Below are 17,346 nucleotides of genomic sequence, written 5' to 3'. Positions count from 1 at the left end.
GCGAGGCCGAACCCTTCGCAACAATATAATACAGTACAATACAGTATAATGTAATATAAGACTATAAAGGACCCGTTCCGTGGCGTCGCACCAGGTTAGCGGACTGTGGTAACGAAAGGGTTGGAGCCACAGCCGTGACATTTCCTTCTTACGATAGTATTTAATGTCAATTTAAATATTATAATGTTGAATATTATATTCATTATTGATCTGTGCATTTAACAAGAAGGAAAAGAATTTTATTGCAAAATAACCATCGTGTTTGACATTTTGTCAACCGAACAGGAAGATATCCCTATTTTAGATGAAGTCATTCGAGGACCGATTGGAGAAATTTTCATATTATTACATTATCATAATTTCTTAAGTTTATCGAGTACATTAATAAATCGTGCGCAACTACCAGAAATTATCATAACCAGTAAGGGTGCTCGTAAAAGGGTGGCGATGTGTCAATGGAAACACGTTTCATTTCGGTTGACAATTTTAACCCTTTGCACTCGAATGGTAACTCTGAGGCACCACTAAAATTATTCTATTTTACGTTTCAAAATAATTTTTATAACAATAAGGTTTAGATTTGAAAAATTGTTGAGTAGTGAAGCTGTTGCTACGAGTCGCAAAAATCAATTCCGTACGCATAAAAGTACGCTTTATTGCATAGAATAGAAATAGTATGAGTCAGGGTTAAAAGGCTTCGAGTGCAAAGGGTTAACACTTTATCGACCGGTAGCCTATAAATCGGCTTTTTCCCCCGATCGGTATCGATTCTGACCCCCGATCTGAATCGGTTGCCATATTAACCATTAATTTGTTATCTATTATTGAGATAAACGTGTTAGATTATACTACAAGCTTCAATATTATTATATAAATTTTTACATATTAAATATCTTTCGCGATTAATAAGATAAATAAAATCAAAATAGAAACGAAAATTTTTACGATCGGATGACCGGTCGATAAAGTGTTAAGAACTGCGTTGATTTAAAGAAAAGGATCGAGTACAATTGAACAACAATTGATGTGAACAACATCGATGTAAAAAAAAAGAAAACAATTTGTTATTTTCAACGCGATCTGTTACCACCACTAAAGATAAAAATAATAAACAGAAAGTGAGACCGAGGCGAGCCTTTAAGAAGTAATTCGAGGGTTGAATATAAAAGCAGAGCCTCCCCCATATTTTCTATCGCTTTCCCATAGTCCCCTTGTTTACCGTTCGAGAGGGTGATTTTCAAATCTCCCGTTATTTCACACGGGCAATGCCCGCGGCCGGAACAACGGCTGTTAATTTGGTCGCCGGGTAGATCCATCATCATTACGTCAATTTCAGATTACCGTGAAGAAAGCTCTTTTCTCGCGCGGCCGTGAACACGATGGTCGGGCGCTCGGTCTGCCGAAAAACTGGCCATTTAGCGACTTGTAAAAAAGCCGGGAGGTCCTGAAAGGGCTCAACTCTCGAAAAAGCAAAGACAGGACGGATCGAGGACGAAGATGGCAAACCGGCGAAAGATGGATGAAGAAAAAAGCCGTGCGGAAGCTGGTCGGGTCAGGGAGGGGGGGAGATGAGGGAAGGCCCAGGGGGCGGTCGGTCGGTTGGCCATCCGGCTCATCTGCCGGTGAAAAGGTGAGAATCTTGATTTGAGTGAGCGCTTTAGATCGGCCCGGCCGGAAACCCGCGTAAAAAAGCTCGGGGAACGCCAGGAAATCCTCCGGCCGAGCCATTAACGGCGATTCCTCCTAAGCCGTCGAATCCCTCTTCTTCCGTCGGTGTCTTCCAGTGTCAACCCTCCCGCTCCCCCCCACAATTCCAGCTTGTCAAAGCGCCGCGATCGACGCAATCCGTCCCCCTGTTCGTGGAACTGAAAAAAGAACGCGGAAAGGAGAAAGGCGAGAAGAACGGGCCGAAGGAAGAAGAGGAGCGAGTGCCCGTGGATCGAACTGTGTCAACGGAAATAGTGAACGAAGAAGCCGGCGGAATTATAATGGCGAACGAGGTCGGCTCGTTATTCGCGGTAAGTTGAAAATCGCAATTAACAAAACGAAAACTTCTGTCCATGGTGCGACGCGCGGCCCCGCGACCGCTCATTATTCGGCCCTGCCACGTGTCGCGCCCTTATTTTGATTGGAGACTCCTGCCGGTCACGCTGCATTTCCGGCATTCATCGCGGAACAATATGCTCGGTAAGCCGCGCGGACTGTATGCCGCTTCTAACAATCGCGATTTTCCAAGTGTCCTGAATCGTTTCGTCAACCATCGTTTGTAGCTGAAACGATTTTTCCAAGCCTTGATTCAGAGGTGGAGATTCTAAGTTTTGTATACGATGCAATAAATTGCTACGGATTGTGAATAATTATTTTTAGGATTTTAGGAACTTTTATTTGACTTGTTTGATTATTTATTCGGATACAGATAATTCGTGCCGGTTTTGCTACAGGTTTCTATGGGAGTTCCGACAAGAATTATTCGCTTTCGGACAATTGCATTTTAAACCGTTGGCGCCATTCGTGGCAAATCGCTCAAACTGGTAGACAAATCATACCGCCGGATAAATGCACTTCGAAAAACTGGTGGCGCCTTCCCTGGTAAATTGATGAAACTGCTAGACGAATGATCGACATTCGATTTTTACTGGTGATTTCAGCATTTTGCCGCTACACTGATTGGCGTTGCACGGATCTCCGAACGGAGCTTACTACTTTCACCGCGAGAGGTGACACTGTTTGACAAGTAGTTTTAGCGTTTTGCCATTTACTAATTGGCGCTGTACGGACCTTGTACAGAGCTTCAGAATTTCACCGTGAGCGGCGCTACTAATCAGAAATGGATCATTTGAAATGGTGATATGTACATAGTTTTAATTTTCATTGAATCTCAGGGATACAGCACCAAAAATCATATGTTCTTTATATTTGCAGTTATGAATAAAACTTTCTTTTATGATACAGACATTTCAGAGTCTTTTGAACATTTCTTTGCTCTCAAAATGTTTTTTCAATTCTTAAGTGAGATAGCAACCGTAACCCAGTTCTGCTTATTGGTTCAGTCGTCTCGCGCCAGTTTATATTGCCTCTCATTGGTTACTGCTTATCATTAATAATTTTTTATTGATGCCTCCGAGAAAGTTTTTGTGAAGAAAAAAGTTACATCAAATGACCTTAGAAATCCTCCATTTACTCGAAGTACTATAATTCTGGAACACCCTATACATTCGTCGCCTTTAGTGCTCGATAGTTTTAGCGTTATTGTGAAATAGTAAATTAAATAAAATCTAGAATATCGAGCATTTAGATGTTATTTACAAATGTACGAAATTTGAAATTATGCTAAAAAGATTGTATGTTAAATGGTAATAAAAATACGTATATTTCTGAGGTTCCCGAATTCTGCTATCGCGAAACCGATAGTATGAAAACTCTGTAGTTTATATATTGCCTAAAACATTCGACTTTAACTAAAACATTCGTATTTTGTTCACCATTGACCATCACCTGTTGAACTCATCAGGTGTTTACAAAGACAAACATAACCACGCAAGTTACATGAAAAATAGCGTGTAACCATGGTATGAAAACTATATTTTGCAATATTCATGATACGATAACGTAATTTCCTCAATTATTTTTTCTTGTCAGCTTCTATCAACACTTATATGTGAATCTATTTACAGGCCGGCAAAAGTAAAAATAAATTGCCAACGCACAACCGCGTGACGTTTACCAACTGTTACAAGTTATTGCAATTCTATTGTTTCATTGAATAATAACCCAGAAATGGTTACTATCCTAAAGATAAGCAAAGTATGTGTTTGCAATGTATAATTTCCGTATTTTATAAAAATTCATATTCTATAGATAATAGTGAGATTAGCTTTGCGTAATATTATAGTATGGACGCTGCGCGACGTAGCATCGTATATAAGTGCCTACAACTCCGTTAACATTAGTTCGTATTGTCACAATGAAGCCTCTAGTCGATTTACCTGCTATAGCGAGATTGTCGAAAAATGTGATACGAATTTTGGGATGCAATCCAGGTGCCATGACATTACAAGGTACGAATACATACCTCGTAGGAACTGGACCTAAGTAAGTACATGATTATTGCTTTATACCGTAATCAATGAAAAACACGCAGGATGACGCAAAACAACACGTTTTTTTATAGACGCATATTAATCGATTCTGGAGAACCAGGAACTGCTGATGCATATATAAAAGTATTATCTCAGGTTTTAAAAGATGAGCAGGCTACAGTAGAACATTTAGTTATCACTCATTGGCATATAGATCACATTGGTGGGGCAAATGCGGTTCAGAAAATGTTAAATAACATGAGCCCTCCTGGGAACAGTACTATATGGAAACTACCTAGATCTCCAGAGGATAATGGTCCCAGTGAAGAGGAAAAAATTACTAACTGGCAACCATTACAAGATAAACAAATAGTGGAAGTAGAAGGTGCCAAGATCACAGTTGAGCATACACCTGGACATGCCACAGACCATGCTAGCCTTTTACTCCAGGATGAAGAGATATTGTTCAGCGGAGACTGTATTCTTGGAGAGAGGACAGCTGTGTTCGAGGACCTACTTACTTACATAGAGTCTTTGAAAAAGATTTTGTCATTGAAACCTAAGGTGATTTACCCGGGTCATGGGTCGGTCATACTAGACCCTGAAAATAGTATTAATTTTTATATTCAGCATAGACTGAAAAGAGAAGCAGCAATTTTAGACATTCTGAAGAAGCATTCCAAGAGCAGTACTTTATCTGAAATGGATATTGTGAAGCATATATACTCGGTAATAATTGTTCCTTCGTTTTTAATACATATTAGGAAACAAAAGGGAAGAATGTTGAAAACATTTTTCGATTGAAACAAAAAACAGTCTCTGTTTTAATATAATGTAGAAACGACCTCTGCTAGAACTAGTTATTTTCTATATACCTTCACTGTTTTGGTAATACTAAAACAATAAATTTGAAATCGATTTTATAATAAATATTTTAATGTTTCCAGGACACGTCGCAGATTATGTGGGAAGCTGCAGCCTACAATGTATTAATGCACCTGAATAAATTGGTGAAAGAAGGCAGAGTACAGGGTGAGAAGGGAAAGTGGCAAATTTTATAATGTAACATAAACCATAGAAGAAGAATTATGTAATTTAAGGATCTTAATTTTATTGACAGTTAGAGGTGCTATTTTAAAATTATATTTATTAATATTAAATAAACAGAATCGATGATTTATTCGTTTATAGCTTTATTAAGCTTATACTAATTCCATACCCAAGTCGTCTGAAAAAATTATTGGAAAAGCAATGCTGTGAAACATTTATTCAATTTACAGGAGAATAAAATGATAGTACATGCTTGTAATTTTTCGTTCTCGATGCAATAAGCTGACGACGCTACAAATGTGCGTACAGTACAGTGTATAGTAAATGTTTACAATTTCACGAGAGTACATACCACATAGTATAATGATCGGTTCGTTTAGTCAATGCTCAGTGTTCATGCTCTTGTTGTCTTTTAAATGACCCTCTAAAACACGTGACACGTAAATAGATGATCGATGTAAAATTATATATATGTACATATACATATATACTTTCTTTCTTTGCTACAAAGACATATCACAACAATAAATGTTTCAATATCTTTCATTATAAAATCTGTCTCTTACTAGATTAATGTTGGCGAGTATTCGTACACACGGTACATAGCACCCCTCTTCTTGAACAAAAGGGAGAAACCCTCGCGTAACTTGATGTTACAATATATAATATATAATATTCTCATTGTATTCTTAATAAGCTCACTTTGTCCGATTATCTGCTTCTCTCTTTGGGTAAACATAAAATATATATTTATATATATATTATATATCTCAATGATATAGAAGTTAATCGTTTATTTGGATTTAGCCTTTATAAGTTCATAGAACATTACAGCTTGGACAAACTGTACGATTTCATCTGTCAGTCTGTCTAACAACGAGCTTATTGGGTCCAAGCCTGGGAGCCTGATTACAAATGGCATACGGCATAGCCAAGTAGTATAGTATCGCAGGTTTCGTATCTGGCGACCTTTGTTCACCAAGCACACAGGGCTTGATCTCAATTTGTCAAAATCTCCAAATAGGATTCGAGAGGCACTGTGTTGACTACGCTGATGAATTGATCTTCGACAAAAGATCATTTTGTTTGGAACTTGCTTCCAAGATAGTCTATGACGTAGGACCTGATTCCAGAAAAGTAAAGAGAGGTACAGGGATATGAAGGTATGGAAACTTAAATTTCCAACAGTGGACGCTAAACACACTGTGTTCATGGCATCGTTCAAACAGGGAAGTGTTGAGTTCGAGCAAGATGATAAAGATAAATCTAGGACGTCAATTTTAAAACAGGTCACTCTAATAGTACATTGATCACTGGCTAGTTCCTCTGTACTCGAAGACCCCGTTAATGGTCTGAAACAAAAACTAAAAATGAGAGAAAGACTTTCAGTGCATCGACGAATTCAAAGAGAATGAAAACTTGTATGAAATGAATGAAAGCAAGTATTGTCAATTGAGATTAGCCAATGTTATCATAAAATAGATAGTACTATCAGAAGTGAAAAGATGAGCCTAGGTATGAAACATCTAACACAGTTCTCAACAGCAGTTCCACTAGTTTTTCAACTGTCCTTTATGATAATCAATGATATATATTTCTATATTAATTATTCCTCGTACTGACATATAATATAATCTCTCTGTCATTTTCATATACACCTATTTAGTATATCGATAACCATCAACGCAATCACATGATATTGTATTATTCGTATTAATTATCAACAAAAATATTCAATTATTAAACAACATACGAAATATATATATTATTACTTAAAAATATAATAGAAACGACGTCAAACAACAAGATGATCCATTTTTTCGTAATGAAATCAAGTCAAGACAATTGGAGAAGAAAGAAAATAAAAGGATGCATCTATGAACTGTAGAATTCAAGTAATCACCGTTTCAGGGCATAGGGAACATAAGATTTTTTCGTTATCGCTACACTCAATTTCACGGCTCCACTTACACTCAAGTGGATTCAGTACATTGTAGATTACTAGGTTACACTAACACACCTGTTGACGGACAACGCGGATAATGTCCGTAAAATTGAAGAGACGTACCAATTCTGAGAAATACATTTACAATGGGGTCTGGGAAGAAAGGCACCTGAATTCGCAAGAGGCGTTGATAAAGATAAATAAAATGAATTATCACGTCGGACAACTCGTAGAAAAAGGAAGAATAAAAGAGGAGAAACCCTAATTGTCGCGCTCTTGTGCGCCCGTCTTACTTAACAATGATAATAGTTTCGTCGATTCGATTACAAAGGTGGTGGCAAACTTCGTCCATTCGTTCATCGTACAAAAGCGGATTTGTTTCATTTATCACATACAAAGTCTGAAACGACAATGTGGCACAGATATATAGAACTTGTACCAAACCGAATAGGTCAACCGTGTTGCCCGATTGGCTGGCATTAGTCACTTGTTCCGTATTCGAATAGGACCTCGAATACCTTATATAAAATTTCATGTTCAAAGACAAGAATATAACAGCACTACATAAGAAAACCGTTCTGCGGGTCGAAACAGCTTGGATTAATGTATCTGAGAAGCTCATGCTCCGTCATTGACGTAAATTCCTGCGGTAGCATGCCGTCTTCCTGTTTTCTGATGGTGGTCCCAGCCGCGTTGCCGGTGGCATTCGTAATGGGCGGGTTCACATTTTGTCTGCTGGGTGTGACTGGCATTGCGACCGGTGGCGACTTACTTGTAACTTGTTCGACGATATTGTTTTGACTGGACGGGGACTTGGGTAGGATCCCTTCCATGGCACTGTTCATCAGCTGGGCACTTTGAGTGGCCACGCTGTTTAGAATATTCTTGGTAGCGATAATGGCATGGGCGGTGGTCGTAGTGATGGGTATAGATCTATCGTTAACGATGGTGTTGATGATGTCCTGAGTAGCGTTGGTGATAACACTGTTAATCGCTTGTTCAGCGGCGGTGGTTAGTCTTTGCTGAGACGGTTCTTGGGCTGCTCCACTGGCTAGAGCGGAGCTAGCTTCAGCAACAAAGCCAGCCGGTTGGTTTAACATGGATCCGATATCTTGTTGAACCGCCTGCTGCATCGCCTGGGCAGCCTGCGCCTGTTGCACCGCTTGTTGAACAGCCTGAACTTGTTGCACCACGTCCTGCGTCGCCTGCTGAACCGCTTGCTGAACCACTTCTTGAGTAGCCTGCTGTACAGCTTGTTGGACCGCCGGCACGGCCTGAACCTGCTGAACAGCTTGTACCTGTTGCACAGCGTGCTGAACAACTTGTGCGTGCTGCACCACGTGCTGAACGACCTGCTGTTGCGCTTGCTGAACCGCCTGTACCGCTTGCTGCTGCGCTTGGGCGACTACTTGCTCAACCTGCTGCTGCGCCTGTGCAACAACTTGCTCCACCTGTTGCACCTGTTGCATCGCAACGACATCTGGCTGGATCAGACCTTGCATCTGCGGAATGTGATCAGCCGCTGCCGACATGGTCTCGGTCGTGACTTGCAATGGATTATGGGGTGGTACGCTAGCGGAAGACGTACCGTTGGCTGACACCGGCGGCTCTTGCATGGTCGGTAGCAAGGCAGCGTTGATGGTGGTCAATAAACTATCGCCGGACGTTTGTTCTTGCACCGCCGGAGGAGATACTGACGGAGCACCATTTGCCAGGGGTTGAACTGTCTGAGATGGCATTAGCGCTTCTAAAAGCACCGGCATCGGTGGACTGGTTCTGGTCTGTTGGGGGCTCGGTATCGTTTCATGGTCGTTTACAGCGACGTGGGTCATCAGAGTAGTGTTGCTAGGGTTGACAGTTTGTAGCGGTGAGACCAGCTGATGAGCTTCGGCAGCCGAGTTTACTAAAGTATCCAATTTAACGCCTTGGCTGGCGGGGGATAATATGTTGGCGGGTTGGGTCGGTTGCGGCTGTCGTCCCGAGGCTATAATGGAAGCACGTTGCTGCATGTTAGCCACATAACCGTTCTCTTGGCTCTCAACCTCCTTCGCGTTGGATTCGATATGGTTCAGATACTTCTCCACGCTGTGGCCACTCTGCGCAGGTAACGGTTGTCCGTTCGAAGACACAGCGAAATTCGAGAGAGCTGCGAACTCCGATTGGTGGTGTTTCATGCGAAGATCTACCACTCCGCCACCTTGGAGACTTCCGTTAGGGCTGCCGTCTATCGTCAACATTGCATTAGAGTCTTTGTTGATATGGTGGGGACTTAGGACTTTGACTTGAGACGATTCGTGCATACCTCCGTAAGAGTTTTGGTGGGACGCCACCATCGACATAGAGTGTTGGTTCTGCATCATATCGACTACGCCCAGAATATCGACCGCCTCTTGCACCGGCGAGCCGTTCGACGCCACGGGAACCGACCTAATCATGTTGGTCTGCGACGTTTCTAAAGAGTTTTCATTGACCAGCTGTTGCAGAGGGCTGGTTCCGGAAGAGCCGTTCGCCGTCGGTGTAGGTATGCTTTGCATACTGTTCTCGCTGATCATACTGTTCTCGCTGTTCTCGTCCAGCACCTCCGTCTTTAAGTTATCAGGTAGGATTAACTGAAGGTTCGAGGACGACCGACGATTCAGAAGCGTGTTTGCTACCATAGCTGGGGGTGGCATCATCACGTCCGGTGGTGAATTCTGGCAATTCGGGCTCTGTGATGCCCACATCATCACTGGCGTCACCTGCGAGGACGCTGTAACCGGTGGAGGACTGGGATCGTTCTTCAAAGCTTCGCTCGTCTGAGGAGATGGTTGTTGCGGTTGCATCGTGGACAAGAAGTTCGGCGTTCCTGCTGTTGCTTGGCTGATCATAGCTGAAAGTTCAGAGCCTTATAGTTATGTACGATCCAGTATCGTTATCGATGAAAGCATGTAGGATTGAAAATACACTTACTGTTTGCTGCAACACCTGTCGCCAAGGGAACTGCAGTGGGAGACGTCGCGAGGTTGGAGTCGCCATTCGCTGTAGACAGAGGCGGCGTTAGGGGTTCAATCTTGCCCACCGATGGCTCCGGTGGCGTGGACGTGGCGGTGTAGAGAAAGGTATGAGGTTCGCTGGTCTTCCCAGAAGACACTGCGTACAATTTCACGCTGACCCTTTCCGAGGGCGCTAGGTCCTGTCGTCTGTAAGCCGGTACGACGCAAACAAGATGCGTTTGTTGCAAAAATTCTTTGTCGGGTAGGACGGCGCATTCCCAGCGCGGCTCCAAGCTACTCGTTAGATCGTCGTTGTCCAGTTGGAACACCACGCGCGTGTCCTTGAGGAAGTTCTTCCCTAGGATAAAGAGCTCCAGCCCGCCGGTGCAGGGGCAGGAAGTAAGGGACTTCTTACAGATCTCTGGGATACCGGGTGGTTGAGCTGAAAGGGAACAAACGAGTTGAAGCAATTCCAAAAGATTCCCGCGAGCTTTCCGATACGTACTGCAAACTATCGGTTGCGAGCAGACTTGCAGAGTCTCCGAGGTACCATCAGGGTGGGTGATCGTCGTGCGGAAGACCATGCGACAGCGGGTCGACTTCTTCTTGCTGCGACCTTGACGAATGCTGGCCTCCTGGGGGAATCTGTGCTCCACGTCCACGTTTCGCTCCTTCAAGATTCCCACACAGTCGCAGGTGACCATCATATCCTTCGTGGGATCCATGTCCACCTCGATCACTATCGTTCCATCGATTTTACGCTCGATACAAGGGGTTGAGTTCTTGCCGCTCACACGGCAAGCTTGGTAAAACATGTGCGGCGCAACACGACCTAGATCTGTACCGATGAAAACCTGTAGAGTCGCCGGTTTGTCGTAACCGACTAGACGCACGATCGGGAACCCGTTCCCGGTGCGGTCTTTCACGGCTCCTCTCGAGCCCTCCGTTTGATAGCGAGCACGGTGCTGTTGCTCCGGCTGGCAGATGATCTGCAGTTGTACTTTTCCGTCCGAGGAAGCGCTGCCTGCTCATTACAGAAAACCAGTTTCGTTAAAAACGGTGCGTTTCGCGATCGAATGCCTGCGATCATTCATTACTGTACGCTAACTGAACAGAAGTAAGACGCGAGGGAGACTTTACATTGGACTGGTTTTAAGAAACGTAAGAACTGTTCCATGACATCAATATCCATTTGAATGCAATTGAGCGTGACCTAGTTTATGCTAGCTACCGCGATAGTATTCGATCAACGAGAAAAGTAACTTCAAGAAATAGAAGGAACGTCGATACTATGGAAGGGTGGTCTCCAAGTTGGTTCATTGTCGAATTGGACCAATTAACATCGATCTAGATATCGTTGGACAACTTGGCAAACGTAACGATAAAGTAGAATAGTCTCCTCTGGTAATACAAGCTTGAGTAAACGCAACGAGGTGAACAATTTCGCCGGAAACAGATTTATCTCTCGACGCTACAATACATGCAAAAATACAACCGGAGATGTCGCGCGAGCCGGAGGTTATCAGTTCGCATGATCCTGTAGCAGTTGGTTAAATTCTGTCGCCTCGATCCGGAGGCAAACAAACAAATCTCCATGTAAATTCCCGGAGTCGGTATATCTAACGACGCAATACCTCTCGCAGGAGAAACGGAGACCAAGCGATACATAACCCTAATACCAACCCTAATTTCTTTTCTGCTTAGATTCGAAAGACCTCGAGTCAGAGAGGATTGAAACCGAGACTCGGACGGAGAATACGAGTCTTTACTTTATATACACATATAAAACCTCACTCTTCCGTTGGCGTAATGTTCACCTCCAAGCTTAGTTTTATAATTCATTTTAGAATAAATACAACTATTTTCTTTAGCAATATTATTTCGATAGCATACATTACTAACTCCTACAATTCATAAAATTCCTAAAATTCATGTGAAAAGTTTGGCGATAACACACTGCGTGTTCCTAAACAGCAGAGCCAGATCTACAATTCTAAAAAGGGGGTGACAGTTCGCTAATCCTAAAATTGCATGCAGATCCACAAGTATACACAGAGCAGTCAAACCAAGGAGGTCGTAAGGGGTACCGAAAGCAGTGGCTTCTACCCCTGACAGAAAATATTCGACTGAATGCTCTTTTGGCAGGGGTGTAGCGTACACGACATCAGCAATTGGATCGTGGACAGGGTGAGCATATTCAGAGACACACGTACACAACTGAGAGGTGAGTGTGAGTGGACCTTGGTGCGCAGGTGGCGGCCTCTTGGCGAGTACTCCCATGCCGGGTCTGGACCTGGGCACGTCCACGACGCGTCCGGAACCGGTCCCGTTCCTGTTAGCAGAGATCGTGGCGAGTCCTATGCTACCGTTCGCCGTGGTTCTGCTTCCGGACTTGGTCTCCGGACTGGTGGCGTGCGCCACCTCCGGGAACGCGAAGTTCGCGTCCTCGGACTCGAGCTTGATGTCCATCTTTCTCCTCTTCGAGTCCTCCTCGCCGGCGCCGTTCCAAGCCTGTTAAGCAACCAGAGAAAAAAAAAGTGATTGATAGTGTGTGTGTGTGTGTGTGTCTGCGCGGCCAGTGGTTGCCGGCTTAATTTAACGAATCAGAACACCCGTCGTCGTCGGCCGGGTTCAACTACCGTTAGAGACCGGTCGGTGCGCGTCGTCGACGTCGACGACGGCACGGCGACGGCAAATCAACGCCGCCGGTCCCGCCGCGACGCGTGATCGCATTAGATACACACTTGCACATGCACATCGGGACACAATGGCGTAACCGACTGGGGGATGGAAGCTTCTGGGGCTTCGGGAATGTTCTCTTGGGAAACGTTTTCGGGGATGGAGGCTCGACTCCGTTACTAAGCGAGGAAATGGAGCCACGTTTCACGATGGGATTGACTCTCGCGGGGTTTTTAGGGTTCGGTCGATGATGACTGGTAAAGGGATTGAGAAAGCTTCCGAAAATAACCTTTTCAAGCTATTAGAACTATATGAGTTCCGATGATTGAGAACGGCCGAGGAAATATCTTAATATATGTCGATTTTATCATTGATCTGCGACCATTGTGTTAAATTAATGCTAAAGAATAAATTCAATTTAAAAACGAAGGATGAGAGTCAATTATATATCTCAGCCAATTATATATCAAGTCGACGAAACAAAGGTGTTCCCTTCAGATCGGTTCTTGGCCAAGGAAATAAAAAGAGCGACACTCGAAAAAACAGTCGATGCATCGAAAGGTGTTGGTGCTAATAAGACTACTTGTCTCGGGGAGGTCGAGTCAACGGATGCTGGCAGAAGACGCGAGATTACTTTGGGTCAATACCAAGTATTTAAATGGTTCCCGAATTGAACACCGTCGATGCGTCGCGATCACGGCGAATATCGACTGTTCAAGTGCAATCCAGGCTACATAATGCCTGCTCGTTCGGTCAGTAAGTTACTCGGATCTCGGATGTTGCACAACGGGAAAGAATTATCGACGCATGCATCGATACGAAGTGAACGCGCTACAAAAAGTCATTTTATTCGCGCGGTTATCGCGTTTACGATAGTTTCGACGCGATTTCGACAGGTCGTTGGCTTTCTAACGTGTTTGCAAGTGGTATCGAGGTGGATTGAAGGGAACGGCGGTTTCTATTTCGTTGCGAACGAGTTTTTCAGATCGTGAACGTATGGGTAGATTCCAGGATAACGCGAACGATACGGTGCAATTTCACAACGACAAAGTTCATGTAACGTTACGATTATTGAGAGAGAAGGAGAGAAGTTCAATTGAAAAGATGGATGAATGCGGGAACAGGAGGGTGATTGGTAAATATGATAAATCGAACAAACTTCAGCAAGGATGTTATACAAACTCCATCTGCAAACTATGAAGAAATAAAGAAAAACTTCTATGACTCGAATATTAAACGCGAAACCTATCCTCTCGGCCATGCGTTTTTCATTTTAACCCCTTGGGTACATTTGACGTCTGAGACACGTCATTCACTTTTCTCCCCTAGGAGCGGATGACGTGTCTAAAACGTTTATTTTTGTTTTGCAATTCTAATTACTTGAAGACATCTTAATACTACATATGTCACCAATATTTTAGAAATAAATAAATTCTTACGTAAAATGTACTGCTTTTACATACTACTCCAAGTAACCAAAAATTATATCCGTTCCACATGCAAATATTTTCTCGAATAAATCCGTACCCCAGGGGTTAAAATTGCTACAACTGTGAAGTGTTCTTTACAGCGATCGCGATGAAGCGATTTCTTAACTTTACGCTGGAATATAAATGCCAATTTAAATGAACCGAGTAGGTTTGGTGTTAAAGAAATGAAGTTCTAATATAATAATGCGAGAACCAGGGGAGAGAAGAATGGTACACTCGTGGGCGTCAAGAAAAAGGCCTGGGATCGGCGAAAATTTACGAACGTTTGCAGTGGTGAGATGTTGCTGACGTTCCTCGAAGCCAAGCCCGGAATCGTTCGAGTTATCGCAAACGTCCTGTGCCGAGCTGGCTCTTGGCACGTGGTCATCCGAGTTTCGTAAGGATCCCAAGGGTATTCTGGGTGGCTGCTGCTGTTGCTGTTGCTGCTGACGCTGCTGATGGCTGATCCTTCGGCTGGCGGAGTGCGCGCGGTTGCTCGACGTGACGGTGCTCCTTTGAACCGATCCTGTCACCGATGATGATCTACCTCCTGCATTGTTACCTGAAACATTCAATTTTCGTTCATTGCAGCGAAGATCGGCGTAGAATGATCCGCAGCTGGAATTGTAAATATACTGAAATAGCAGATGCCACTCGAGAGGCCGAAGTCTGATGTTAAATACCGATCGAAGGAAGAGCGGAAATTAAACTAATCCGTCTCGATTGGTTGCTAATTGACAGGCCAATGGTCCAAGAATAATTGCACCGGCTTTGATAATTAATTTAATAAACCCAGGAGGGTTTAACGATCGATGCGTTATCTTCGAAACGAGGAACACAGTAATACTTTTTGCCGAATGCGGCAGACACTCGAGCAAGACCGAAGCGCTCGATGCCGACTCGTTTCCCTGCCATAATCTCTTTCGATTTTCTTTCAAATATCTTCTAGTATTCGTAAACAATTTAAGTTGAAACTGCTTTTACATTTAGTCGATCGATGTAATGTTCAAACGCTCGTCTCCCTGCGGATTCCGAATGACGCAAGCTGTTACACGCTCGATGGCGATGATCGCATAATCTCCCCCCGAAATCCGTTGAAGTGGACCGCGTTTAATGGCCCTAACAAGGGGCGCCCTACACGAATCGGGTGGACCACCAGGACCAATTCGTGGGTCAAGTGATCTCAGTCGAGAGCGAATCGACGACAGTAATTCCTGGACGCGGTTCGATATTGTTTGCAACCGGGAATAATAGGCCGCGAAAGAGTTAATTGGGACAATGGCTCGACGTTCGCCGAAGTTCAAGGCTAACTGCAAAAAGGAGTTTAAGCTCGCCGTCGGTGTACATACGTTACATTTATTCTGCAATCTGAATGCCAAATTTAATGTTCCGGACGCGGGTCCAGACAGGACGCAGACACGGTTCGCTCATTTGTTTTCAGACATTTGTCTTCGGATATTTGTTTCCAGACGATCGTTTGTCTTATTTTTATCTTCGGACTTGTCTTCGGATATTTGTTTTCGGACGTTCCTCTCAAGATGCATGTCTTTAGAAATTTGTTTCCATAGATTTTTCCTTAGATACATATCTTTAGCTACTTATCTTTAGCTATTTGTCTTTAGTTACTTGTCTTCAGCTATTTGTCTTTAGCTATTTGTCTTCAGCTACTTGTCTTCGAATATTTATTATCACACATTTATCTTCAGATATTTGTATAACTGTGAGGTAAAACGCCACCTGTCACAACTCCAATTTTCTATTAGTAGACCGTGGATCTTTATGCAAAATCAAAATTTTCCAAGACGATTCTAATTAACCACTCAGCTGCGTCGATCTATCTTTAAAATCAATCTCGTACGCGTTTGATCGATCGCACTGGGTGCAGTTTCACTCGATCAGTTGTTTTAAAATTAATCTAAAATGTGCGAAATTTATGAATATATTGCACAAATATTTTAACATAAAACGTAGGAGAAATACTTTTGTTGTGAAACGTAAAATTACATTCTAAGTTTGTAGCTAAGAGGTCAATAATAAGCGCATAAAATCCGCAGTTGATCTATTACAATTCTCTTCTCTTCCTGTAAACATTGTTCACCGACTGAACAATTGTTTTTGTAATGTCGCGAACAAATAGGTTTTCTTTCTCGTATATTAAATAAATAAGTAAATAAATAAATAAGTAAATAAATAAATAAGTAAATAAATAAAAATGTATTGAGTAGAAAAAGATGCTTCTCTGGCGAGCAGAGATCGAATATCAGAATTCGGAGGACGGCACCTCTCGAGTTCGGAGTTCAAGGCTGAAGAAGGAGTCGGAACACGTTCGCATAACCGCGTCGAAGTCGATCCGAGCCGTGGGTCATCAGGGGAGTGCTCGTAGATATCGTTTTTCAGCGGTCGGCTTCGAAAAGGACTCGTTAGCAGCCGTCGCGAGCGAATCGTGGAAGGATCGATGACACGGGAACCAGCGTCGCGACGCCGATTTCCGCGACGCCGATTACCGAGCGTCCGCGGTCCGACGTAGAAGACCGATTGAAATAGACGAAGCCGGTTGTCGCGAGCGATTTTTCGACCAATCATGATTTTCGTTTTTCCGTCGGGTATATCGAGGCGGCCGAGACATCGAACCGTACAAAGTCCGATCGACGTCCCTGCGCAGCTGGAGTAAAAAGCGGCGGGTTTATCTCGCGGCGATTAACGAGGCGCCGAATGGACAAACGGAGCGGACTGTGCGCGTCGCCTCTTCGTTTTCACCGTTTTCCACATCCGAAAACAGTGGCCTGTATAATTATAAACTGAAAGTAACTTTGACATTGTTACCGGTATCCGTACCAGAGATTGGCAAAATATTGTGTTCGTATATCTTAAAAAATAGATTGTAAAATGGATGGGGTCCCTGATAATCCAAAAGGAAACATATAACACATGTATATATCCATATATCCATAAATATGGCACTTTGATTAGTCTTCCTTTAACCCTTTGACTACTGTTGGCGCCTTTTGGCGTCCAACATACGTTGGCTTCCCGACACTGTAGGCGCCAATAGGCGTCAAGATCAAATTTCGCCCCCGTTTATTATTAAATTTGATTAATTATATATTGCGTAATATTTATGTTATATGTTGCAAAAAAGCTTAAAATTATTA

At 43.2% G+C, this 17,346-nt stretch overlaps 2 protein-coding genes across 8 annotated transcripts in view; one reads left to right on the top strand and one right to left on the bottom strand.

Moving 5' to 3' along the window:
- The first annotated feature begins 3,130 nt into the window (after positions 1-3,130).
- Positions 3,131-5,265, top strand: LOC144475338 (endoribonuclease LACTB2). Of its 3 annotated transcripts, XM_078191141.1 has the most exons (5): positions 3,133-3,569; positions 3,675-3,804; positions 3,893-4,092; positions 4,172-4,808; positions 5,027-5,265. In XM_078191141.1, the coding sequence occupies exons 3-5, from the start codon at positions 3,965-3,967 to the stop codon at positions 5,138-5,140; spliced, it is 879 nt and encodes a 292-aa protein (XP_078047267.1). In that variant the 5' UTR covers positions 3,133-3,569; positions 3,675-3,804; positions 3,893-3,964; the 3' UTR covers positions 5,141-5,265. The 3 variants fall into 3 exon arrangements, with proteins under 3 accessions (XP_078047268.1, XP_078047267.1, XP_078047266.1); XM_078191142.1 differs by having other exon boundaries at positions 3,131-3,569; positions 3,675-4,058; XM_078191140.1 differs by having other exon boundaries at positions 3,675-4,092.
- Positions 5,266-5,331: 66 nt separating this feature from the next.
- Nfat (nuclear factor of activated T cells 3) overlaps positions 5,332-17,346 on the bottom strand; it is a 60,786-nt gene continuing 48,771 nt past the window's right edge. For 3 of the 5 annotated variants that reach the window (XM_078191133.1, XM_078191135.1, XM_078191131.1), the window contains exons 2-6: positions 14,479-14,756; positions 12,260-12,557; positions 10,552-11,070; positions 10,024-10,488; positions 5,332-9,943 (exon numbers count right to left, since the gene is read on the bottom strand). In XM_078191133.1, the coding sequence (XP_078047259.1) occupies positions 7,635-9,943; positions 10,024-10,488; positions 10,552-11,070; positions 12,260-12,557; positions 14,479-14,756 (3,869 nt within the window). In that variant the 3' untranslated portion in view covers positions 5,332-7,634. The remainder of the gene's footprint in view (positions 9,944-10,023; positions 10,489-10,551; positions 11,071-12,259; positions 12,558-14,478; positions 14,757-17,346) is intronic. The other 2 variants (XM_078191134.1, XM_078191132.1) reach the window with 2 other exon arrangements.

This window comes from Augochlora pura, chromosome 9, assembly GCF_028453695.1.
Source record: "Augochlora pura isolate Apur16 chromosome 9, APUR_v2.2.1, whole genome shotgun sequence".
Classification (NCBI taxonomy): Eukaryota; Metazoa; Arthropoda; class Insecta; order Hymenoptera; family Halictidae; genus Augochlora; species Augochlora pura.
Note: the sequence above shows the minus strand (reverse complement) of the source record. Positions and strands in the feature narration are given on the sequence as shown.

Coding starts and splice junctions, on each gene's coding strand:
- LOC144475338 (XM_078191141.1), top strand. CDS start 3,965: ATGAAGCCTCTAGTCGATTTACCTGCTATAGCGAGATTGTCGAAAAAT. Junction 4,093..4,171: donor CTCGTAGGAACTGGACCTAA/GTAAGTACATGA, acceptor GTTTTTTTATAG/ACGCATATTAATCGATTCTG. Junction 4,809..5,026: donor TTGTGAAGCATATATACTCG/GTAATAATTGTT, acceptor TAATGTTTCCAG/GACACGTCGCAGATTATGTG.